At 42.6% G+C, this 26750-nt stretch overlaps 2 protein-coding genes across 2 annotated transcripts in view; one reads left to right on the plus strand and one right to left on the minus strand.

Moving 5' to 3' along the window:
• The window catches only part of DCHS2 (dachsous cadherin-related 2), a 236584-nt gene that overhangs the window by 57648 nt on the left and 152186 nt on the right, over nucleotides 1-26750 (minus strand). Inside the window, exons 4-7 of the mRNA XM_048847435.2 lie at nucleotides 18509-18745; nucleotides 15738-16754; nucleotides 14094-14281; nucleotides 13179-13278 (exon numbers count right to left, since the gene is read on the minus strand). Of these exons, the coding sequence (XP_048703392.2) occupies nucleotides 13179-13278; nucleotides 14094-14281; nucleotides 15738-16754; nucleotides 18509-18745 (1542 nt within the window). The remainder of the gene's footprint in view (nucleotides 1-13178; nucleotides 13279-14093; nucleotides 14282-15737; nucleotides 16755-18508; nucleotides 18746-26750) is intronic.
• LOC142071764 (uncharacterized) lies at nucleotides 206-1972 on the plus strand. The gene is made up of 2 exons (XM_075127339.1): nucleotides 206-930; nucleotides 1319-1972. The coding sequence occupies exons 1-2, from the start codon at nucleotides 351-353 to the stop codon at nucleotides 1858-1860; spliced, it is 1122 nt and encodes a 373-aa protein (XP_074983440.1). The 5' UTR covers nucleotides 206-350; the 3' UTR covers nucleotides 1861-1972.

Raw genomic sequence — 26750 nt, forward strand, 5'->3', positions numbered from 1 at the left:
GTCTACACTAGGACTTTAGATCGAATTTAGCAGCGTTAAATCGATTTAAACCTGCACCCGTCCACACAATGAAGCCCTTTATTTCGACTTAAAGGGCTCTTAAAATCGATTTCCTTACTCCACCCCTGACAAGTGGATTAGCGCTTAAATCGACGTTGCCGGCTCGAATTTGGGGTACTGTGGACACAATTCGATGGTATTGGCCTCCGGGAGCTATCCCAGAGTGCTCCATTCTGACCGCTCTGGACAGCGCTCTCAACTCAGATGCACTGGCCAGGTAGACAGGAAAAGAACCGCGAACTTTTGAATCTCATTTCCTGTTTGGCCAGCGTGGCAAGCTGCAGGTGACCATGCAGAGCTCATCAGCAGAGGTGACCATGATGGAGTCCCAGAATCGCAAAAGAGCTCCAGCATGGACTGAACGGGAGGTACGGGATCTGATCGCTGTTTGGGGAGAGGAATCTGTGCTATCAGAACTCCGTTCCAGTTTTCGAAATGCCAAAACCTTTCTGAAAATCTCCCAGGGCATGAAGGACAGAGGCCATAACAGGGACCCGAAGCAGTGCCGCGTGAAACTGAAGGAGCTGAGGCAAGCCTACCAGAAAACCAGAGAGGCGAACGGCCGCTCTGGGTCAGAGCCCCAAACATGCCGCTTCTATGATGAGCTGCATGCCATTTTAGGGGGTTCAGCCACCACTACCCCAGCCGTGTTGTTTGACTCCTTCAATGGAGATGGAGGCAATACAGAAGTAGGTTTTGGGGACGAAGAAGATGATGAGGAGGAGGTTGTAGATAGCTCACAGCAAGCAAGCGGAGAAACCGGTTTTCCCGACAGCCAGGAACTGTTTCTCACCCTAGACCTGGAGCCAGTACCCCCCGAACCCACCCAAGGCTGCCTCCTGGACTCAGCAGGCGGAGAAGGGACCTCTGGTGAGTGTACCTTTTAAAATGCTATACATGGTTTAAAAGCAAGCATGTGAAAGGATTACTTTGCCCTGGCATTTGCGGTTCTGCCTTTGCAAAAGGTTTCTGGGGAGGGCAGCCTTATTTCGTCCTTCATGGTAGGACACTTTACCACTCCAGGCCAGCAACACGTACTGGGGAATCACTGTAGAACAAAGCATTGCAGTGTATGTTTGCTGGCATTCAACCAAAATCCGTTCACGCGGTGGGAGGAGGCAAAATGCGACCTTGTAACGAAAGCACATGTGCTATGTATGTAATGTTAACTTTCAACGTTTACCCTGAAAGAGTGTAGCCACTGTTTTATAAAATGTGTCTTTTTAAATACCGCTGTCCCTTTTTTTTTCTCCACCAGCTGCATGTGTTTCAATGATCACAGGATCTTCTCCTTCCCAGAGGCTAGTGAAGCTTAGAAAGAAAAAAAAACGCACTCGCGATGAAATGTTCTCCGAGCTCATGCTGTCCTCCCACACTGACAGAGCACAGACGAATGCGTGGAGGCAAATAATGTCAGAGTGCAGGAAAGCACAAAATGACCGGGAGGAGAGGTGGAGGGCTGAAGAGAGTAAGTGGCGGGCTGAAGAGAGTAAGTGGCGGGCTGAAGACAGGGCTGAAGCTCAAAGGTGGCGGCAGCGTGATGAGAGGAGGCAGGATTCAATGCTGAGGCTGCTGCAGGACCAAACCAGTATGCTCCAGTGTATGGTTGAGCTGCAGCAAAGGCAGCTGGAGCACAGACTGCCACTGCAGCCCCTCTGTAACCAACCGCCCTCCTCCCCAAGTTCCATAGCCTCCACACCCAGACGCCCAAGAACACGGTGGGGAGGCCTCCGGCCAACCAGCCACTCCCCCACAGAGGATTGCCCAAAAAAAAGAAGGCTGGCATTCAATAAATTTTAAAGTTGTAAACTTTTAAAGTGCTGTGCTTAAAGTGCTGTGTGGCATTTTCCTTCCCTCCTCCACCACCCCTCCTGGGATACCTTGGTAGTCATCCCCCTATTTGTGTGATGAATGAATAACGAATGCATGACTGTGAAGCAGCAATGACTTTATTGGCTCTGCAAGCAATGATTAAAGGGAGGAGGGGAGGGTGGTTAGCTTACAGGGAAGTAGAGTGAACCAAGGGGCGGGGGGGTTCATCAAGGAGAAACAAACAGAACTTTTACACCGTAGCCTGGCCAGTCATGAAACTGTTTTTCAAAGCTTCTCTGATGCGTACCGCGCCCTCCTGTGCTCTTCTAACCGCCCTGGTGTCTGGCTGCGCGTAACCAGCAGCCAGGCGATTTGCCTCAACCTCCCACCCCGCCATAAACGTCTCCCCCTTACTCTCACAGATATTGTGGAGCACACAGCAAGCAGTAATAACAGTGGGAATATTGGTTTCGCTGAGGTCTAAGCGAGTCAATAAACTGCGCCAGCGCGCCTTTAAACGTCCAAATGCACATTCTACCACCATTCTGCACTTGCTCAGCCTGTAGTTGAACAGCTCCTGACCACTGTCCAGGCTGCCTGTGTACGGCTTCATGAGCCATGGCATTAAGGGGTAGGCTGGGTCCCCAAGGATACATATAGGCATTTCAACATCCCCAACAGTTATTTTCTGGTCTGGGAATAAAGTCCCTTCCTGCAGCTTTTGAAACAGACCAGAGTTCCTGAAGATGCGAGCATCATGCACCTTTCCCGGCCATCCCACGTTGATGTTGGTGAAACGTCCCTTGTGATCCACCAGAGCTTGCAGCACTATTGAAAAGTACCCCTTGCGGTTTATGTACTCGGCGGCTTGGTGCTCCGGTGCCAAGATAGGGATATGGGTTCCATCTATAGCCCCACCACAGTTAGGGAATCCCATTGCAGCAAAGCCATCCACTATGACCTGCACATTTCCCAGGGTCACTACCCTTGATATCAGCAGATCTTTGATTGCGTGGGCTACTTGCATCACAGCAGCCCCCACAGTAGATTTGCCCACTCCAAATTGATTCCCAACTGACCGGTAGCTGTCTGGCGTTGCAAGCTTCCACAGGGCTATCGCCACTCGCTTCTCAACTGTGAGGGCTGCTCTCATCTTGGTATTCATGCGCTTCAGGACAGGGGAAAGCAAGTCACAAAGTTCCATGAAAGTGCCCTTACGCATGCGAAAGTTTCGTAGCCACTGGGAATCGTCCCAGACCTGCAACACTATGCGGTCCCACCAGTCTGTGCTTGTTTCCCGAGCCCAGAATCGGCGTTCCACAGCATGAACCTGCCCCATTAGCACCATGATGCATGCATTGTCAGGGCCCATGCTTTCAGAGAAATCTGTGTCCATGTCCTGATCACTCACGGGACCGCGCTGACGTCGCCTCCTCGCCCGGTATCGCGTTGCCATGTTCTGGTGCTGCATATACTGCTGAATAATGCGTGTGGTGGTTAATGTGCTCCTAATTGCCAAAGTGAGCTGAGCGGGCTCCATGCTTGCCGTGGTATGGCGTCCGCACAGAAAAAAGGCGCGGAACGATTGTCTGCCGTTGCTCTGACGGAGGGAGGGGCGACTGACGACACGGCTTACAGGGTTGGCTTCAGGGAGCTAAAATCAACAAAGGGGGTGCCTGTACATCAAGGAGTATTTCAGGCAGGACTGCACGGAGGGTTCCAATAAGAAATGGTGCACCTAAGTTATTGTTGTTATTGGAACAAGGAGGTTAGCCTGGCCTCTGATTGATACATGGCTAGATTTACCTCGCTGCACCTTCTCTGTGAGTGACTGCAGTGTGACCTAGAGGAATGAGTCCCCTAGACAGGGGAGGAGGCAAATGAGTACAAAACAAATCTGGTCTATTTCTTGTTTTGACCCACTCCATCTATCTTTTACATCTTTGGCTGGCAGCAGACGGTGCAGAAGGACTGCATGCCATCCACATCTCATGGCTGCTTGGCAGAAGATGGTACAGTACGCCTGCTAGCCATCCCCATCTCTTGCCTGCCTGGCAGAAGATGGTGCAATACGACTGCTAGCAATCCTCATCTCTTGCCTGCCTGGCAGAAGATGGTACAGTACGACTGCTAGCAGTCCGTATCGCCTGCCTGCTCACCATAAGACGGTTCAATAGGACTGACTGCAGGACTAAAGAGAATGACCTGGTCAAGTCACTCCAAATTTAGTCCCTGCGCCCATGTCTGCCCAGGCGCTCCCAGCCGACGCGGCCAGGAGCACCTCGGACACGATGAGGACGACTACCAATCGTATTGCACCGTCTGCTGCCAGAAGGCAAGGGGTTGCTGCTACTGTGCAGCAAAGCCGTACCGCGTCTGCCAGCACCCAGGAGACATAGGGTGACGGTTACCTGAGCGGGCTCCATGCTTGCTGTGGTATGGCGTCTGCACAGGTAACTCAGGAAAAAAGGCGCGAAATGATTGTCTGCCCTTGCTTTCACGGAGGGAGGGAGGGAACGGGGGCCTGACGACACGTACCCAGAACCACCCGCGACAATGTTTTAGCCCCATCAGAGCGCTCCATTGTGACTGCTCTGGACAGCACTCTCAGATGCCCGATTGTTTGCCATTGCTCTGACGCTGGGAGGGGCGCTTACAGGGTTGGCTTCAGGGAGCTAAAATCAACAAAGGGGGTGGCTTTACATCAAGGAGTATTTCAGGCAGGACTTCACAGAGGGTTCCAATAAGAAATGGTGCACCTAAGTTATTGTCCCTATTGGAACAAGAAGGTTAGCCTGGCCTCTGATTGATACATGGCTAGATTTACCTCGCTGCATCTTGACTGCAGTGTGATCTAGAAGAATGAGTCCCCTAGACAGGGGAGGGGGGGGAAGCAAATGAGTACAAAACAAATCTGGTCTATTTCTTGTTTTGACCCACTCCATCTATCTTTTACATCTTTGGCTGGCAGCAGACGGACTGCATGCCATCCACATCTCATGACTGCTCGGCAGAAGATGGTACAGCACGACTGCTAGCAGTCCGTATCGCCTGCCCGCTCACCATAAGACGGTTCAATAGGACTGACTGCAGGACTAAAGAGAATGACCTGGTCAAGTCACTCCAAATTTAGTCCCTGTGCCCATGTCTGCCCAGGCGCTCCTGATCGACCTCACAGAGGCGACCAGGAGCACCTCAGACATGACGATGACGGCTACCAGTCGTACTGTACCGTCTGCTGCCACAAGGCAAGGGGTTGCTGCTACTGTGTAGCAATGCCGTACCGCGTCTGCCAGCACCCAGGAGACATAGGGTGACGGTTACCTGAGCGGGCTCCATGCTTGCCATGGTATGGCGTCTGCACAGGTAACTCAGGAAAAAAGGCGCGAAATGATTGTCTGCCCTTGCTTTCACGGGGGGAGGGAGGGAACGGGAGGCTGACGATATGTACCCAGAACCACCCGCGACAATGTTTTAGCCCCATCAGGCATTGGGATCTCAACCCAGAATTCCAATGGGCAGCGGAGACTGCGGGAACTGTGGGATAGCTACCCACAGTGCAACGCTCCGGAAGTCGACGCTTGCCTCGGTACTGTGGAAGCGCTCCGCCGAGTTAATGCACTTAATGCACTTAGAGCATTTACTGTGGGGACACACACACTCGAATTTATAAAACCGATTTCTAAAAAACCGACTTCTATAAATTCGACCTTATTCCGTAGTGTAGACATACCCTAACCCAGGTGAAAGAGGGTTTCAGGGGGGCTGCATGGAGTATAAATAAGCCCCCCTCATTCAGTCAGCTGGAAGGGCAGTGCCTCCCCTGACCTGGGCCAGCCACCTCTTGCTCCTACCTGCTCCAGCCCAGTATACCCCTTCCCCCTCTGCTACCAGTTGCACAGGGAGCCTTTAAAGGGGTAACAGCCCCTTTTCTTCTGGCCAAGGACCCATGTCATACAGCATATTCTAATAAGCTACTGTGGTAAAAACAAATCAAAGACAGATGTAGTACACAAAATATCCATAAAAAGCTAAATTTCCATAGAGAACCCGAGCTGTTGTTCCCCAAATCTGCATATGCAAATTAGAGAGATGCACACACAAATGGCCATTTATGCATTCAATTACCTTACCCCAACTGTGTCCACAAAATATTTGGTTCTGGATACTTTGAATATGCAATTTAAGAGACTAATGTGAAAACATGGCTTTGATTGTCAATCTGTAGGAGATTTTTCCATTGTTCTTCAAGGTTATTTTAGAGTGAATATACATTTCTAATGTCTCAATTAACCCTCTTTTGGTTTGATTCTTGCTTTTTATTGTGCAGTATACCTGGGAAATTACCAGCCAAAGGGACACAAAGTGAACAAGCAAATATATTTAATGGAACAATATTGTATTCTGCACTTTTCCCCTGGATTTTCAGAAAATTAATGCTGCTTTACAACTGTTTTCATATATTACCCTTGGTAAGGCTTGCGTTTAAGGCCTTAATAGCATGTGTCACAGCATACACAGCTACCCTCCATTATTCCAACATTTTGTGTCAGAAAATTCCAGTAGAAGAGAAAGTTGAAGGAGACAGAAAAAATAGGACTAAAAAACCAAACTATAAGCATATGTTTATAACATGTGCTAGAAATTATGTATTTTAAAATAATTGACAATGAAAATTAAAGAGAATTGAAACTAATAATAAATAGATGTGCATGAATACAATATCCTTCATGTTCTGACAAAACGAAGCTTACATTAACAAAACAAAGAACACCCCCAAGTAAAGTAGTTACAGCATGAGTGAGCTCCTACAAGTATTCTCACTGACTTCAATGGTAGTCAAGGGTGCTCAGCAGCTCTCAGAATCAGATTTGTTTTTCTCTTTCAAGTAATGCTGTACAGATGGTGTGCAGCTATGGTGTGAAGTACGATCTAAGATTGGTGTCAGTCAGTACAGGAGGAGTGAACCTTGCTTACTTGATAAGAGAAAGAAAAATAAGCAACCAGTCAAAAGCAAGGTTTTTGAATAAAGCAGAGTAAAACTAGAACTGGTTGGAAAAACTTAGATGGAGCCATTTTCCATCAGAGAAGGCAATTCCACTGAAAACAAAATGCTGCCTGAAATTCTTTAGGAAAAAATAGTTTAGAAAAACCCTCACTTTGAAATGATTTTGTGCTTAGAATTTTTTATTTAGTATTATATTATGTATTGTAATATAATATACAATAAAAAGTCAAAATCTAAACAAAATGGTTCATTTTTGTACATAAAAATGTTGTGATTGATCCAAAACAAATTTGGGAGCAATTTTCTTTCAGAGAATTTTGAAATTTTCAAGTTTTACTTAGATGTGGAATGAAGCCAAATTTTGAAATCTCAAAATCCTTTCAAAACAGAACTATCATCCACTGCACACAATTCTAAGTCAAACCTTTTCAATTTTATGAAGGTGGTTTCCAATTAGCTGAATTTAAAAAAAATATTCTTTATTGATTTAACAAATTATAAAATCAGGATAATAAAAGACAAACATACACATCTAGACCATACTTTAAAACTTCACACTTTTGATTTACTTAACATAGTTTTGGTATTGTTTCAGGATTCCATAAATATGAGGCAGAATAAGAAAACATCAAGGAGATGTTATCTAAACCAGAGATTTTAAGGGTTACCTCTGTACAAAAACAAATATATACAATGTAAATATATATGCACAACACACATAATGCAAACAATTAAATTTACAACATACATGAAGTAATTGTCATGGTCATTTATCTAATGTTAATATGCAACACTGTACTAATTTTTTGTGTGACATTTCATAGAGATATATAAAATTCAGAACACCCAATTTAAACAGAAGTAATATTAATCCAATTTAACAGTGCGGTTTTTATAGCCACAACTACATTAAAAGCGGCTGTGGAGGTGCACTGTCTCAGCTGCAGTTGCCAATCAAATGCTGTCTATGGAGTACTCCGTCTTGTAAAATGCCTGCCTTTGTGCAGGGAGAATGTGCTCAGCAAATAATGTACTCTTGCAGCATACAATGCCCCCAGCATTAGCTCTAAAGTTGAAGGGGAAGAAGAGGGCCTGCTTTCCCAGCCACGCCCCCTTTTGGGGGCACAGTGCCTCAGGTCACACTAGCCTACCTCTCTCATGAATGCTTGAGGAACAAAAACACCAGTGTTCTGGATACCTTTGAAGTGGGTGCATGAGAGAAAGGAAAAAATTCCCTGTGCTCTCTATTACCCTGATGCATCAATGTAATCGGGACTTGAAAAAACGTACCCAACACCCGCTAGCCTGAGAAATAAGCCTACTCGCTAAGAACCAAAAATAGCTGAGCAGCCACACCCCTCGTAACCAACACCCCCCCCTTCAGTTAAAAGGAATACAATCATATCACATTTAGATACTTGGCCCTTCTACACAGGGAAATTGATCAGAATAGCTATTGAGGAATAAACAATTGTGGTGAATTGTGAACACACTAATATTAATTCAGAAGCAAGTGATTTTTATTCTGGAATACAGTGTCCACACTGGGAGTTATTCCAGAATTGCTATTCCGACTGTTAGTTAATGCTCTTGAGTGCACACTCCCTGCATTTGCCTGAGTTGGTGGTGCTCCACAGGCAGTATGCATCTGGCAACTGCAGCTGAGTCAATGCATCTCAATGTGCTCTGTTAATAAAGGGGAGGGGAGAACAAGGGAAACAGAGGGGGGAAATAAAGAAACCGAGGAAAGAGGAAGAAGTGGGGAAAGAAGAAAACCCTAGCCACCTAGGGTGGTTGGGTCCCTACTCGCCCAGTGCTCCCCTCCTGGTTAGTTCCCTGCTGGTGCCCTGGTATTCTATTCCACTGTGCTTCCCTCCCCTCTGCTGCCCAATCCACTCGCTGTTCTGCTCGCTCTCTCATTTATCTGCTATTCTCCAATGCTCAGGAAGCTCCTTAGCTCTTTTCCACACAAAGCAGCACATACTGCAAATCTAGATAAAGAGGAGGTAGAACTGTAAGGTATTGAGGAATCCGACCATGAAACTGTAACAGAACTGTTCCTCCAGCCATTAGAACATAGGCATTCAGGGTGCTGCGTAATTCATTTAGATGTCTCAACTGGTTTTCAAGCCCTGAATCCCAAAGCTGTCACAATCTGTTTCTGAAAACCTATCATTAGCGACTAATCACAGGAGGACACTAGATCTTTCTCAAATATAAGTGACCTCAATATGCAAATGCTATTATCTTAATTATTTTCCTATGTGATTTCTAGAGGAACTGTATTCTATATAAAGCCCCATTTAAGTTTCCACTTATTTTGAAACCTGATCATTGGAGAGGGTAAGTAATTCAAGAACTTTTGCCAACTTCAATTCATTCTGGTGAGGGAAGGCAAGGGTCTTGTCTTCACTGGGTGAGAGGGAGTCACTGGCAAGGCCCTCCAATAGTATGGATACCACAGGGAACATGAAGTTTGTGAATTCCATCTCTACTAAGGTCTGGGCTCCTCCTTCCCCTAGAGAGCAAGCTTTTGACTTGTCTATGGCAGACAGCTGTGACCTTTGTCACCCTGCATGTCCCTGGCATGTAAACTCCTACAGTTGTGGTAACCGCATATCTATCCTAAATCTCACAATATGACAACACTCCTAAATTTCATATCTTGGATGTTTTTATGGAATTGTTGTGAATGGAACTGCTTTAGGCAAAGAGTTGTAAAAGGCTGTATTTTTCCAGTGCTACTGGGTGGTCTTAAAGATGACAGGCATATTTTATGAAGCAATGGAAATGTAAAGACAGGTGCACTTTTCGGAAATGCTACTGTATAATTAACAAGAGTAAACTAAGTCCAGATAGATCTATTTTCAGTTACTGATGCCATAAATATGGAGGTTTTCAAGGCTATGACTGTGCCGATTATCAGTCATTCTATGAGTGATGACATAGGAGCAGAACTGTGATTGGATGATCCTGCACATCTGTAGATTTTAGCATTTGAGGGTGTTTTGTTTTGATTTATTTTTTGTTTTAAAGTGAAACATTTACTTTCAAAAGCTAACAGTTGTGTCTTTTGAGTAAACTACAATGATCCCTTAAAGGTTTTCTCCCTTAAATAAAGGTGCCATTTATGATTAACTTCTTTACACAAGTTAATCTGTTTTTAGCCGGGAATTTCCTTAAGGATCTTAAGAACACTAAACATTACTCAGTGACTAGCATCCCTGTAGACCTTGAAAGCTGCACTGTGGACATTGATATTCATAACTCTTGATCCTGGGACAGTCCCTTAATTGTTGAAAAGAACACTGGGATCTGCATGCAGATCCCAAACTGATTCCTGTTTTTTACAGTAGTCTTATAGTAATTAATATAGACTATATTTCTTTATTATGTTTTAGTACTGGATTATCTTCTGAACAATATCTCAAAACTAAATTCTTGATTTCTTATTTTTTAAATATTAAGCCACATTCCACTGTGAAATAAAAGATCTAGACATGAAATGCCATTAGCCAGGAAATGCAAATGTATTATCGGAGAAGGTCAGATGCCTCTAGATTTGATCACTGACAAAATATCTAATTTCACAGTTGAAAAGGGGTCTGGATTTTTTTGAGTTTACTTTATTTGACCAAATAAGGTTTTTAATCAGAGTATAACATATTTAACCTTTTGACATTTGTAGCAGTAACATACCAAAAACAGTTAAATTTTGGGGTAGTAACCATTTTAATAATTTGCATTCCTACTGAGTTCTCTCCAAGGCTTCGCTGTGTAGCCAATGGGGGAAACCTTTGTGACACTGAAGGGAAGGTGGGACTATGCAGAGAGACAGCCGTCTCTACAGACTGGCCTTTAATTTGTCAGACTTGGTCCACAGGGTTGGGAGGCCCTGACTGCCACCTGCTCTGCAGCCCTCTAACTCTCAAATCGCACTAGAGGGGACAATTTTTTGACAACTCTATAGTTCAACACAGAGGAGTTTTCAGTCCCTTTTGGTCCTCTCCTCAGGAGGTGGCGATCTGGATCTATATTTTTAGGAGTATACCTGGGTTCTTAGCACCTTGTAATTTTTGCATAATAGAAAAAAACTGTATTATTTCAGAGAAACAGATGCAATAAAAACCAACCTTCAGATTAATAAAAACTGTTGATTCTTATTACACAAATACATTACAACGGAAATATTTTCAATCCAGCTGTAAAAATTTAATTTTAAAAAGTGTCTGTTGGTGGGAGAGAGCAGATTTAACATCTGGGCCCTTATGGAGGTTATGGTGTTTTCCTCCTACAATGGCAAGCATAGTGCATGAAAATACCGGGGAATATAGCTCATAATAACAAGTAACCTCTGCCTTGCCATGAAGGTATTACTTCCTCCCTTTCTCCTTAAGAGTGAGATGTAATTTAGTTTTATGATACTTTAGTTTTGGTTCTTTACTCTGAAGTGACAAATAAGACTGACAAGTCTAAACTGACTGAGGCATGGGTCTGAGCTCTAGCTAAGCAAAGATGACAGATGAGAAACTGTAGAACTCAGATGGAAACATCAGAGCCGTTTTCTTGCATAGCCTGTATTCAATCAAATGTTTGTCTTATGTGTCAATTATTACAGATTTAAAATATTAAGCATGAAAGACATTGACTCCATAAATCCTGTGAAACAAAGCAGGGTATAAAAAATAACGTTACGGAATTCTGATGTGAACGCCTTACTGACAGTTTTTCAGAAATAAAGTTTTATTCTTAACAGGTTTTGCAGTCTTGAACAAATAATGTGGTATAGCCAAGGGAACTGCCATGTTTTTCTCATTGTTTAGATGGTCTCTTCTTATTTTATGTATGACACAGACAGACAAGAACACATCTTTATCTCTGATTAGCACTAATGGGTCCATCTTTCTCCTGTTGAAGTGTAGGAGATCTTTGTCATCGATTTCACTGGAATCAGAATCAGGTCCTAAGGCCTATTCCATCTCCTATGTGTAGGAGTTCTGGGGGATTTTTATGTTGCCAAACAATATCAGACAAACATATTGCCAAACAAAGGGTAAAAACTGAGCTCAAAAACACAAGCCTCATCGTTTGCTCAGATTATCTTTTGATAATAAATCCATGGTACACCCACATCTTGAATACTGCATGCAGACGTGGTCACCCCATCTCCAAAAAGATATACTGGAATTGGAAAAGGTTCAGAAAAGGGCAAAAAAAATTATTAGAGAGTACGGAACGGCTTCCGTATGAGGAGGGATTAATAAGACTGGGACTTTTCAGTTTGGAAAAGAGACCATTAAGGGGGGATATGATTGAGGTCTACAAAATCATGACTGGTATGGAGAAAGTAAATAAGGAAGTATTATTTACTCCTTCTCATAACACAAGAACTAGGGGTCACCAAATGAAATTAATAGGCAACAGGTTTAAAACAAACAAAAGCAACTATTTTTTCACACAATGCACAGTTGGTCTGTGGAACTCTTTGCCAGAGGATGTTGTAAAGACCAAGTCTATAACAGAGTTCAAAAAAGAACTAGGTAAGTTCATAGAGGATAGGTCCATCAATGGCTATTCATCAGGATGGGCAGGGATGGTGTCCCTAGCCTCTGATTGCCAGGAGCTGAGAATGGGTGACAGGGGATGGATCATTTGATGATACCTGTTCTATTAATTTCCTTTGGGGCACCTGGCATTGACCGTTGTAGGAAGACAGGCTACTGGGCTAGATGGACCTTTGGTCTGATCCAGTATGGCCGCTCTTATGTTCTTATGATGCCTGTCTCAGACTGTCATGAACTGTTCCTATAGCAGGAAGATTTTCAGTTGGTCATGGGAAAGAGGAGATCATTTTTCCATTGAGATGTTGAAGAGTTGCTCATAATGACAAACTCTGTACTGTATGTGCTGTTGGATGATTATGGTCCTACTCTTGGGAAAGCTGCAGTTTTTAACTGAAGATTCTGTGACTTGTCATAGGAGCAAGTAAACCCCTGTGAAGAGGCAGAGGATGATGGGAAGGAAGCTAGCTGCTCATGCCTCCGCGATCATTTTGGTATGACCTATTTGTCATATGGTACCCTGATTATTACTTATACGGAGGGCTCTGCTACGGCAGCGTAAAAGGAGCTCAAAAGTGGTAAACATAGTCTCACTTCAAGGCCCCTTTTCACTGCCAGAGTTATCTAATTGAGCCTCAGTGTAAACAGGAACCAGACTCTGTATGTTTAGCGGCTCCCTTAGACCCATCATTATTTTAATACACTTTCTATTGGGCACAATAATTATAAATTCTTACCTGACAATATTGAATATAACACTACACCATTGTTTCCAAAATCAAGGTCCTTTGCAAACACAGTGGTGACAAGTGTACCTTCTGGCTGTCCTTCCAAAACCTGCCATCAAACAATGTGTTTACAAGAGCACTTTACATATTATAAAGGACATTAATGAGTCATAATTGAATTCATACACCACAAAACAGTTAACTTCAGTACTTATATAGTAGGAGCACTTTCCATTCTAGAAATGGCTACAGTCAGTGAAAATAAGCTACATTTCAGAGATACTGCTAAATTAATAAATTTCTAGCAAATCTCCAATGAAGTTCATTTGTCTGCATGTCTCTTCTCTATAGAAATTATTAATATCTCTTGTTTCTGAGAGCATAAGTAAAACATGAGATGCAAAATTTAAAGAAAATACCAGTACAATCTTCAGCTCCTAATGGTCCTGAAACAGTTCAAGTCCAACTGTTCATACATTCACATTGCCCATATGATACATGAAGCCAAATCTTGAATGCCTTACCCAATTTTTGCCCTATGATATTTAATACCATAATAAAAAGCAACTAATACATTAGAAGTAATTTTCTTTAAAAAGTTGTTTATTTGATACTGACCCTAAAATGTCAGGCTGTTAATTGAATCTGAATACGCTGTTCGTTTATGTCATGCTAGGGGAAACAGGCAATGTAACTTTCACATGGAATAAAAGACATGTCTTACTGAAAGAATACACTTGATTTAATAATGTCCATGTAGCACTCAGAGTACATGTATTTCACAACACTGTGGTGTGTGAACTGAGCTTTGGAAGGAAGTCTCATTTACAATTCAAGCTTTTTGCCACAAGATGGTGCTCAAAACAAATCCTGCACTCCTATGATTGACCAGATTAGAAAATCACTGAAACAGTTACTACAAACCTTGAAGGTTACTTCTTTTCCAGATGGAATCTGAGGGAAGTAAGGCTGATTATCATTGAGGTCAGCAACTAAGATATATGCAGTTGTTGTGGCATTACGCCGGGGAGCACCGTGGTCAGTCACTAGTACGATCAATTGATGGTGAGTTTGCTGCTCGTGGTCTAATGCAACCCAGTTTATAATTTCACCTGTTGGACCAAAAAACAAAACAAAAAAAATTAAAAAAAGGGGGAAAAGGCACTGAATTAGTGTATTCATTGTATTAGTGAAATCTTAATAGACTGTATAAAATTCATAGAAATATGCAGAGTTTAAACCAACTGCTTGTGTCATTTGATATACCTACTACAGTATAGAGAATATTATCCCAGTTTACTAAACTTCATTCCACAAAAACACCTAGTTAATCAAAGTTTACTTATATACCCCAGGGCCATACTACACTCTTCACTGTACTCTGGATCCCAGAAACTCGCACAATGAAACAATATTAGCCAACTGTGCAGGCTGGCTATTTTAAAGGAGAAATCTGACCCTCTCTTATTGTATCCCAGATTGGAGAACCTGAAGTGCAGACTAACTGCTGACCTTATCTTCACTGTGCTTCAGAGTTAGGAAACTCAACACAGAGTCTCTCTCATGATCAGCAAACCTAATCTTCACCGTACTCTGAAGCTGGAGATTCCAGTGGTCAAATTTAATACAAGCTTCCGGACAGCTGCTCAAGTGCACTCACATTTATCTGAGGATTTTGAGTATCCCTATTTTTCAGACAGATGAATTTATATTATATATTTTAAGACCTTCTCTGTTACTTGTCTCCCTCTCTTTGTTTACCTTTAAATTTTCATAAGCTTATTATACAAGACTTTACTTTGAAACAGTAGTTTTATTTTGAGATGTCACATTTCCAAAGTATCTAGAAGGGCCCTTTGACCCCTGGGTATACACCATTTTACGTGGTGGAATCTCACATTGCAGATGTGTCTTGCAACAGCAATCTCTTGCTAGTCAGCATATTCACAGTACCTGTGTTTCTTAAAGGCTTCCCTTCTGCATGACTTTCAGTATTTTATTCTACACTACGAAAACATACTGGAGATAATGGTTATCACTGAGAACATTTTGGGATTCATTTTACAGTGCATAACTTTTCTGAGACAATTTTCTTTTTGCAACACTACTGATATCTTCAATTCACAGTTTTAACATATACTATTCAAGATTTTCACAAATGTGCTCCCTTTAAAATGTCACTATTCCTTTCATTCTTGTTTCTCGCTGATCATTTCTTTTCAACCTTACTTGACCACTAGACAATTAGGAATTTTTCATATGATTTATTGAAGCTATTATTTAATACTCCCAAATTTTCTAAGGTCAAACACAGACTTATGAATGAGTAAGCAAAGAAAAGCTATGACTGAGTTGAGAGTGAAAAAACAAACCCTCTAGGTTATCCTATTCTTCATTGATTATTCCATCCCAACTTTTTGAGGCTCTGAATTATGCGTATTAATTATGCGTACGCCCACCCAAGAGAGACATGACAGTTCCTGGACTTCACACATTACATTAATTCCTTTAGAGGAAGACTTCTTTCTAAAAGAAATAACGGGGAGATTACAACTCATAACATGCTACCTGTGTTGGAATTAATCTTGAAAAACTTTCCATCTGACAAGAGGAAATAGGAAAGCTGTCCATTTCTTCCTGAGTCTCTGTCAACTGCTGTGATGGTACCAACCACACCTCGGGGAACTGGACTTTCCTCAATTTCAAAAAAATAAAGATCACGCATGAACATCGGGGAATTGTCATTTTCATCCAGGACATTAACAATTACTGATGTACTCGCATTTTGCCCTGAGCTGTCCTCTGGGCTGCTGACAAAGGCTCTAAAATTGTACATCTGTGTAAATTCATAGTTCAGATACTTCCGGAGGTAAATCCAGCCAGTGACAGGGTCAATTCCAAATGCAGCAGAATCTGTGCTAGGCTCTAGGGAGTACACCATCTGTGAGGCAGTGTGCTGTGGAACTTGTGTGTGGGCTTGTACTTGTAGAATTTTGGCATCCAGTGAAGAAGTCTCACTGACTTCCACTTGATACACCAAGTTTTCAAAAGTCAAGGTGGTGCCCATCTTTTGCTCTTCAACAATCACTGTCAGCATTATCAGAGAACTCAGTGGAGGAGTTCCGTAATCTTCAGCAGTTATGTGCAGAGCATATTCATGCTGCTTATCTGTGAACAGAGTCCTGGTGAGATATACCACCCCAAGGCTTGGATCAATGGTAAATGCATTTGACTGCCTGTTTGCAATAGTATATTTGATTACCCCATTTAGCCCACTGTCTTTATCTTCTGCATGAGCAATGTACAGAGCTGTGCCAGGTACTGTACTATGAGATATAGTTATCTTATCAAATTCTGTAAGAAATACTGGAGGATTGTCATTGACATCAATCACAGATATATTGACCTGGGTGCTACTGTAGACAGCGGAGCTGCCCAACTGCGACTGGACAGTAAGCACAATGAGAGACTGAGTTTCATGGTCCAGCTGCTTTTTGGTGAGAATGATTCCAAACTGAGGGTCAATAGAGAATCTTCCATAAGGATCACCGGAGGAAATTTTGTAAGAGATCACTTCTAAAGTATCTACAAGTGGGAACAAAAACAATCGATGTAAAAAAAATAAGCAACTGATAATATGAGTGTTTAATACAATACACTAAAGAACATCTGTGAAGAATATGCTGCAATGTTGTTAGAATCAGCTGAAAAAATGAAATCCCCTTTACAGATGTTTTTCTTTCCTGAGCTCTTTATGTTTTCTTGCTCATGTCCCTGGAGCCCTTCAATAAAATGAATACTATACAGGCTGCATTTGACGGCATCTATTTTGTCCATTTATGAGATGTTTGATTTTCAACTCCCTGGTATGATAAACCTTTATAGAGAAAATGTCATTGCTCTCTCATTTTCTTCTCGTTATATAAAATATAGTGAAAACCTCCAATAATTATGCCATTTTTAACAGAACAATTTCACTATAAGCTGAGATTCACTACAGCAAGAACTGAGATACATGGCAATACATTAAAAGAATTGCATTTCATTGAGTTTTTCTCTAAATGTACTTTTACTACGTCCAAGATCATTAAATATTCCACTACAGCTTAATATTCTTTCCCATCCTTTTCCACAGGACCACAGAACATTAGCAGAGCCACTCCCTGGGCACTACTTTAGCCCTGGCAGGACACCTACAGCCAATACACTGTCCTTCCATGGGGGAGAAAGGCGGTGGATTGATGTACTCACAAATCTATCCAAAGCCCTTGCCCCTGCTTCCTTATATGTAGAACTCCATCACCAACATGGTATTTGGATTCCTTTTGCGAGATTCCCAAATCCTACTTCCACAGTGATCTGCAGAAGAGCCACACCAGAGCTGCCCAGTTAGGGTCTTCTGCAGCTATAAAGAATATAGCAGGATTTGAGCCTTTTCCTCTAAGAAAATAAAGAATAAAATAGATTTAGAAAAACATTATAAGATCACCAGGATTTCGCCATTTGATTTGGGAAAACATTTTTTGAGGCAACAAGTTGTCTAGATTCCCTCAAAGAGTTGCACCTTACTATTGCTCTAATACCGGGATTTGTTAACTTTTTCAGTGTGGACCAATTAGGGTGGAAGCAGTACCCCATGTGACCTACCAGCTCACCACAGACCACCAAGAAGTACTCCATGGACCACAGTTTGGGAATCTATGTTCTAAAGGCATACAAAGGGGATCCAGTTGTAAACTTAAGCATACTTCTTGTATATAGTATTGTAATGGTGAACTGTTCTTTTTACAGCCTGGTTATTCCTGTTGTGGAGAGAAGCCTGGCAGGCAGGTGCAGAGAATCATCTGACCCAGTTGGCCAGCATCAGGTGACTGGGTCTGATGATTACCAGGCAGGAATATAAATGTGGGTCTCAATTCTCAGAGGGAACCTCCAGGAGAGAGTTGGGAAAACACTCCTGTAACTGCAGTGGATGACTACGAGGGGGTGAGACGCTCCGCAAATTCACCTATGCTGGGTGGAGGCTCTGACTACTAAGATGCCAAAGGGTCCCACAGATTATGTTAGAAACAGGACTATTATTTTGCGTTCTCACTCGACATTTCCTTTTTTGCGTGTTGGACAATACAGAGATCACTGAGGCAAGGACTATGAACTGATCTCGGTGCGGCTGATTTTTTCCACAGGTGGGTGATTGAGTCCACCAGCCTACTAGTATGTTTGACACATTTTAAAAAATGATGAGCTAAAAGAGAGAGATCTTTTTCATATGTTTCTGTACCAGTTACAATTAGAACGTGTTGTAATCTGTCTGAATGCAATCTAAGAGGACAACTTACTTAAAGGCTCTCTGGCTTTTACAGTTCCAACAGGGCTGCCTTCAGGGATATCTTCAGGAACAGAAAAGGTATACCGTGACCTCTCAAATATAGCTGGTGCCAAAGTAGTCTGGAGGATGTTTACTGTGACGGATGCATTAACAACAGAGGTAAGGCCACCTCCATCCCGTGCAGAAACAGTCAAGAACATCATGGTATGATCCAAATGACTGAGAGTTGATATCAAGTAAATAATTCCTGAAAATACAGAAAAAATTAATAATGAAGACACTGAGTTCATGGAATCCTACACCAAGTTTTAGTAAAACATAAAACATTCTCAGAGTGCACCCCAAAAGTGGGAGAAGGGTGGAACTTAAATATGGCAGGAAGCAGACTGTTACATATTCCCTTATTGTGATTTCATAAATAGCAATGTAGATGCATTTGAAGTAACCATGCCAAATTCTGCTTTCAGTTACACTGGCATAAATCCAGAACAACTTCAGTGATTTCAGTGGAGTAACTCTGAACTTACAGCAGTATCAAGGAGACCAGAGTTTGACCAATAACAAAACTAACAACTCTGGAAGTGAATTAGGGAAAAAATAACTTTATTAATGGTAAGAGATTAATTCCACTTCACTATCAGGAAAGTTCATTCCACTTCAGAATGGCAACAATGACAGTCTATTCACAAAACTTCCCAAACAAATACAAGTTAAAGCCACAAAACACAAGTCTGTGGGACCTGTGGTGGACATCATGACAGCAATCACTTACTGGCTGATCATAGCTTAAGGGAAGGGCATCCTTAACTAGCAATTTATGAGATCTGTTGAACTGGCAAAATGTTACCAATTTACTCTTTTGCTTAAAGCAAAAGAAATAACTGCTATAATTTCTGCCTCTTTGAAAGGGTAATGCAGTGCCTTGTCCATAGCAGCTGTCTTTGGGAGCAGCGTTCCTCAAAACAAATTCATTTTCAGCATTTAACTCAGATGAATGGGATCAATATCTCTAAATGTATTTTATTCTGACTGCTTGAATAATTACATGTATCATGTTTTTGTTAATTCTCGTATAGTCTACATATAACTACAGAAACAACCTTGAACTTTAGCAGCACTTCCAATGTAAAAGGCAGTAGCATGGGCATAGAGTCTTCTTTTGGGCTCCATGCTCCCGCCTTACACAGTCAAAACTCCTCTTGATTTTAAAGGGAGCTTTCATGAGTCAAGAGTTCAGAATCTCAGTAATAATGGTTATATTTAAATATGACTCTTTCTAAGATGTTCATATAGGACTAGAGTGATTCTCCAAAATCAATACTTGTAATTCTTCCATAAGATTTAATATTGGCCACTTGTCCTTTTCAAGAACAGTCAGGATTTCTGAATTAAGAAGCAACAACAAAAATAAACGGATTAACCCTTAAAGTGCACAGAGGTCTATAGTGTACATGAAGTGAATGGAAATACCAAAAGATCCAGGGAAGTGCACTCTACAGTATAGTATAATAGAGCAAGAAAGTACATCAGGACATGTTTGCTGCATCATAAATTGCATACAGGTACATTGTGAGGCACAAGACCAAATATCAAGTGGCTTTGACCATCTGAGACATGGAATAATGGCACAGTAATTATGTTTTAGAATGCTTTAGTGCTGTTAATATGGATAGCTGGTTTTAATATTTAAAATGTTTTAAATGTATATATCGTGTGTTATATATCATATTCTGTACATATTCTGCCTTAATTATTGGTTTTAGTGGTATTCAATATAACTGATGAAACTCAGAAAAAGTCACAAGTCTATTTCAGTTCAACTCTGATTCTCATTTACATCTAAGCCCCTTTAAGACCCCTTTATTCTGCTGGAGCAATACAGTGTAAATGAGATTCAGCCCCTTTTTAGTCAAGCAACAGAGTTCCTCCAAAGTCATCTGAGAATTTGTTTTCACACAACTGAATGAAGGATGGGAGATATCAAATGCACATGGTATCCTGCTTTGACGCTGGCTGTTTAAATGATAGTTGGCCAATTTTAGTTATTTATTTTGGGACATTTTAGAGTTTCTTCCCTTATCCCCTTTTTGGGGGCATTCTACTTTACTTCAATATCTTCCTTATTTTTCTTCTGTCACAGTTAATTTAAAAGTCTACATTAGGAGCAAGAGATGATCACAGGCAAGGGGGAAACCTATAAACCTAGCACATATCAATATCCAGATTATGCTGTTTAAAGATGTCTGCCTACAATGAACGCACATCAACAGAACCAAAACCAAATTCCTATCTTTAGTTGATGTATAATACATTATTTGATAAACGACTTGGTTAAAAATTATTTTCCTCCCATTTAACTCTCTTTCTCTTCGCCTTCCTCTTGTCTCTTTTGTCCTCCTCCTTCTTCTTTGTGTTTTTAATCTCTTTCTTCCTTTTCCACCAACATGACCATTATATTTACAGCTGTGGAGAAGGCAGTCTCACTTCAGCTACATAGACACTGATTTGGTAGCACTCACTCCAGTTTCTATATGAAGCTGCACTTTGATTTTTCTCTCTTCCCCATCACTCTGTCACTTTGAGATTCTAAGGAGGAAGCAAAAGTGTGCTGTTTATTCATGAGACTATGTGTCCTCCTTTTTCCTCTCATGTTTTGAGAATGACTGATCAATGGGTAGAAGGAAACCCATTTCTGCCTGTCTGTCCTTAAATAAGTACAATTTTGAACAAGAAAATTGATAGTCAAATTTAAGATTTTTTAGGACATTGTTCATTGAGATTAAATATGAGGCCTTGTCTACACTACAAAATTAGGTTGAATTTACAGAAGTCGGTTTTGTAAAAAGCGTTTTTATACTGTCGATTGTGTGTGTCCCCACACAAATGCTCTAAGTGCATGTAGTCGGTGGAGTGTGTCCACAGTACTGAGACAACCGTCGACTTCCGGAGCGTTGCACTGTGGGTAGCTATCCCACAGTTCCCGCAGTCTCCACCACCCATTTGAATTCTGGGTAGAAATTCCAGTACCTGATGGGGCTAGAACATTGTCACGGGTGGTTCTGGGTACTCATCAGGCCCCCCTTTCCTCCCTCCCTCCGTGAAAGCAAGGGCAGACAATCGTTTTGTGCCTTTTTTCTTGAGTTACTTGTGCAGACGCCATACCACGGTAAGCATGGAGCCCGCTCAGCTAACCGTCACCGTATGTCTCCTGGGTGCTGGCAGACGTGGTACTGCATTGCTTTTGGCAGCAGACACTGCAGTATGACTGCTAGCTGTCGTCGACATAGTCCAGGGTGCTCTTTTAACCGACCTCGATGAGGTTGGGGCGCCTGGGCAAACATGGGAGTGACTCAGCCAGGTCATTTCCCTTTTAAGTTTCGTCACAAAGTTCCATGGAAGTGCCCTTACGCATCTGAACTTTGTGACTTGCTTTCCCCTGCCCTGAAGTGCAAGAATACCAAGATGAGAGCAGCCCTCACAGGTCACAAGTGAGTGGCAATAGCCCTGTGGAAGCTTGTAATGCCAGACAGCTACCGGTCAGTCGGTAATAATTAGGAGTGGGCAAATCTACTGTGGGGGTTGCTGTGATGCAAGTAGCCAACGCAATCACTGAGCTGCTGCTATCAAAGGTACTGACTCTGAGAAATGCGCAGGTCATAGTGGATAACTTTGCTGCAATGGGATTCCCTAACTGTGGTGGGGCTACAGACAGAACTTGTTGAATGCCAGCCTTCTGTTGCTTGGGCTCTCCACTGGGGTGGAGTGGTTGGGTGCCCGGAGCCTCCCACACCGCGTTCTTGGGCGTCTGGGTGAGGAGGCTATGGAACTTGGGGAGGAGGGAGCGCGGTTAAGCAGGGCCTGCAGCGGCAGTCTGTGATCCTGCTGCCATTCATGAACCTCCACCAGACGCCGGAGCATGTCCATTTGATCCCACAGTATCCCCAGCATTTCCTCATGCCTCCTCTGATCTTCCTGCCGCCACCTCTCCTCACGTTCATCGGCTACTGTCCTGTACTCTGCTATTGTGTCCCTCTACACAGCTCTGTCAGTGCTGGACAACTGCATGAGCTCAGAGAACATTTCATCGCGCGCGCATTTTTTTCGCCGCCTTATCTGAAATAGCCTCTGGGACAGAGGAGGGAGGCTTGAAACATTTGCAGTTGCTGGAGGAAAAAAAGGGAGTGAAGTATTTAAAAAGATACATTTTACAGAACAATGGCTATACTCTTTCACAGTGAACAACACTATTCACATTGCATAGCACATGTGATTTTGGTACAAGGTTGCATTTTGCATCTTATATTGAGTGCCTGCGGCTTTGGTGTTAGAGATCACACACTCGGGGCCAGGCAACAGAACTCGGCTTGCAGGCAGCCATGGTAAGCCATAGTCTTTTGGCTTCTGCAACCTTCATAACAGCAGCCCCCTCCTTTCCCATATCAAGCAAAGCCCGTTGAGTTGGCCATTTACTGCTGCAGTTTTCCTGTTAATGTGCAGCAGCAGAAACCAAACTAACCCCCTCCCCCCATCCAATTCTCTGGGATGATCGCTTTTCCCCTCCCCCCACCACCTGGCTGGTATCAGGGAAGACCTCTGCCAGCCAAATGCAAACAGCTCAGAGCTAATGGCCGCCCCTCCCACTGCATGGCTAATTGCGGGGAGGTTTTATTTTCAGCCACAGGCAAACAGCCCAGTAGGAATGGCCACCTCTGAATGTCCCCTTAATCAAATTCCCCTATTTCAACCAGGTTAGCATGAACGATATCACTCTCTTGAGAATAACACATATAAAGAACGGATGTTGCTTGAATGCCAGCAAACACCGGGACCATGCACTGCCAGGCTTTGTCATGCAATGATACCAGATTACTTGCTACTAGCATGGCATGGTAAAGTGTCCTACCATGGAGGACGGAATAAGGCTGCTCTCCCCAGAAACCTTCTGCAAAGGCTTTTAGAGTACCTCCAGGAGAGCTTCAGGGAGATTCCCTGGAGGATTTCTGCTCCATCCCCAGACACGTTAAAAGACTTTTCCAGTAGCAATACTGGCCACAAATGCATCCCAAGTCCTCAGGGCTACTTAATCATTATAAAAGCAAGCATTTTTTAATATGTATTATATTTTAAAAGGTACACTCACCAGAGGTCCCTTCTCTGGCTTCGTTGGGTTGGGAGGGTATTTCAGTCAGGGTGATAAAAAGATCCTGGCTGCCGGGGAGAACAGTGTGCTGTGTGCTCTCCCCAAGCTTGTCCTCCTCCTCGTCATCTTCCCCATCTGCAAAATCCTCAGCCATGGCGGAGAGTACCCCATCCTCGGAGTCCACGGACAGGGGTGGGGTAGTGGCGGCGGCCCCCCTTAGAACTGCATGCAGCTCAGTGTAGAAGCGGCATGTCGGGGCTCTGTCCCGGAGCGTCTGTTTGAGTCTTTGATTTTCTGGTACGCTTGTCTGGGCTCCTTAAGTTTTGCCCGGCACTGTATTGTGTCCCTGATGTAGCCTCTGTCCCTCATGGCCTCTGAGATTTTTTGAAATGTTTTGGCATTTCACCTTTTGGAATGTAGTTCTGATAGCACGGATTCCTCTCCCCATACAGCGATCAGATCCCGTACCTCCCATTTAGTCCATGCTGGAGCTGTTTTTCAATTCTGGGACTGCATGGTCACCTGTACTGATGAGCTCTGCATGGTCACCTGTGCTGATGAGCTCGCCTAGCCAAACAGAAAATGAGATTCAAAAGTTCCCGGGCCTTTTCCTGTGCACCTGGCCAGTGCATCCGAGTTCAGAGTGCTGTCCAGAGCGGTCACAATGGTGCACTGTGGGATAGCTCCCGGAGACCAATACCTTCGAATTGCATCCTCACTAACCCTAATTCAAAATGGTGATGTCAATTTCAGCGCTAATCCCCTCGTTGGAGAAGAGTACAGAAATCGGTTTTAAGAGCCCTTTATGTCGAAAAAATGGCTTCGTTGTGTGGACGGGTGCAGGATTAATTCGGATTTAACACTGCTAAAGCCGACAAACTCGTAGTGCAGCCCAGGCCTGAGTTTATTAAGGAAAGTCTGTTAAAATGCCAGAGTAGTAGTAATTGTATAAAGTTTCTCAAATGACTCAACCAATGTAGCAGAGTAAATATGGAGAGAGTTCTATATATGAATAGACTTCTACTAGGAAGATGCCCCAACACCCTTTATGGAAACCAGTGGAGGCAAGACCACCTCTGGCAATTCAGTAAAACATATTTTTTTAAGCTAAGCACTGTCTTAATCATTTTCTGACTCACAAGACAGATCTATTAGGAATGATATCAGGAGGTCAAGATTGACACTGTCTCAATCTGGTGGTGCTCTTCATCAAATAGAGTGGAAATTATATTAAAGTCACACCACTTTAGGAGGATTAAATATAACATATTTGCTTGAAAAGGAACATCAAACTGAATCACTAATTTGGAACAATGAGTTCTTAAGTAGAAGGATGGAAAATACCTAAAATTGCTATAAATATTCAAATTTACATTTCGTCAACTTTCCAGTTATACTGTTAGTACATTATAATAACAAACTGTCTCTTGACATAATTAAAATATATTCTAAAGAGTGCTCAAAATTAAGGAAGAATGTTTTCTACTAGTAACAGAAGACACTTATTCCAGTGTGACAAACCACAGCACAATTCAGCAAAGATACAGATGGATTCAGAATCTATTGTTGCTCAGTTTCTAACCCATTACCAGATGCCATTTCTAAGAAGCAGCCGCCTTCTCTGTTGACTTCTTTTTTGCCTTCTGACCATGACTGTATTTTACAATTAGTGAGACAGCTCAGCAAAATGTTATTTCAGGGACATAAAACGTTTGGCATTTCCTGAAGTAATTTGAGCAACTGTAGCTTGAAAGAAAAGGTCTTTATCTTTTTGTTTCGAGAGGGTAAATGTATAAACATGGATTTTAAATTTTTCGAACATTGTCACTGTCAGCTCACATGGAATGATCAAATGTATATATTTTACAATTTTGACCAACTCACTACTGGGTATTTTTGTGTGGAATAAGCCAATGAATAGTTAAAAAGTCGCTTTCATTTTTTAAGATACAGTTAGATGTAAGTGAAGAGTGAAAAGGTTCTGGAGAAAGTGTTAAATTTTGAAATGTCTGCTCTTTAAGGAATAAATTGTGACTTTAGGACATCCCTGAGCAAAGAGTGGTACGTAAGTTGCTCTACTCCAGGAACAATGAAAGGATTTTGTGAGAGAAATGCCTCAGAATCAGAATGTCTCTTCTGCTGATCTGTACCAGCAGCAAAGTATAGCACACCTCATGCCAACTCAACTGTACTGGCCAGAAGACAGAGGAGATGACGTCCAGGTTCTGCCCATTCCCTAGTCTCCTCCTCTCCCTCACCTGCTCCTGGGGAAGGAGACGTAAACGGGTATAACAGTGTTCACTTACTTCTATTCACCTGGACCACAGGTCTGGGTAGCACATACAAGGATGCTTCAAGGCAGGTGGCAAATTCTTTATCTCCTAAAGTCTTCAACTCAAGACTGGATGCCTTTTTGGAAGATATGCTTTAATCATGATGAAGTTTTATGGCTTGTGTCATACAGGCAGTCAGACTAGATGATCTGATAAATCTGTTAATGAACGTAAGGACAGCTCTTACTCTAGCCCTAGGTTTGGTTATATAAGTTTTTCTCTTTCTCTCTGCCCTTATAAAATTGAATACTAGCTCTGAGGTTAGACAGCTATAGTAATGAACTCACACTTATTTAATTATGGGTGTGTCATACATCACAGGAGCTGTGCTAAGCCCCAGCTTTTAAACAGTCCCTTGTTTAAATCCCTTCAGTGTGCCAGGCCCCTAAGGGGTTTCACTCCTCCTTTAGGGTTGGCCAATTGGCCACTTTTCCAGGATTGAGCCTCTAGGCTCCAGCACTCGTTTTACACAATGTGAGATCTGGCCCGTGAGTCCAGTGGAGATGGAGCTCCAATTCAGTAACTTTTTGCCATCTTCAGAGTTTGATGCATCTCTGCAAGTAGTTGTAATGATATCAGGCAGCCTTTTTGAAACAGAGTAGGGTTTATTACTCAACTGGAAGCATAGAAAAGCAAAGATTAAGACATAGTTCATACTGGCCAACCCAGGACACCCTTGATGGAACCATCTTGGCTTCTTTCTCTGTCCTTCAGTCTCAGATGAGCTCCTGTCTTTCTCCAAAGGCCAGCTCTTACCCTAGCCTCCTGGCATCTCTCAG

This window comes from Caretta caretta, chromosome 4 (genome assembly GCF_965140235.1).
Source record: "Caretta caretta isolate rCarCar2 chromosome 4, rCarCar1.hap1, whole genome shotgun sequence".
NCBI classification, from domain to species: Eukaryota; Metazoa; Chordata; order Testudines; family Cheloniidae; genus Caretta; species Caretta caretta.

Coding starts and splice junctions, on each gene's coding strand:
- LOC142071764 (XM_075127339.1), top strand. CDS start 351: ATGCAGAGCTCATCAGCAGAGGTGACCATGATGGAGTCCCAGAATCGC. Junction 931..1,318: donor AGGCGGAGAAGGGACCTCTG/GTGAGTGTACCT, acceptor TTTCTCCACCAG/CTGCATGTGTTTCAATGATC.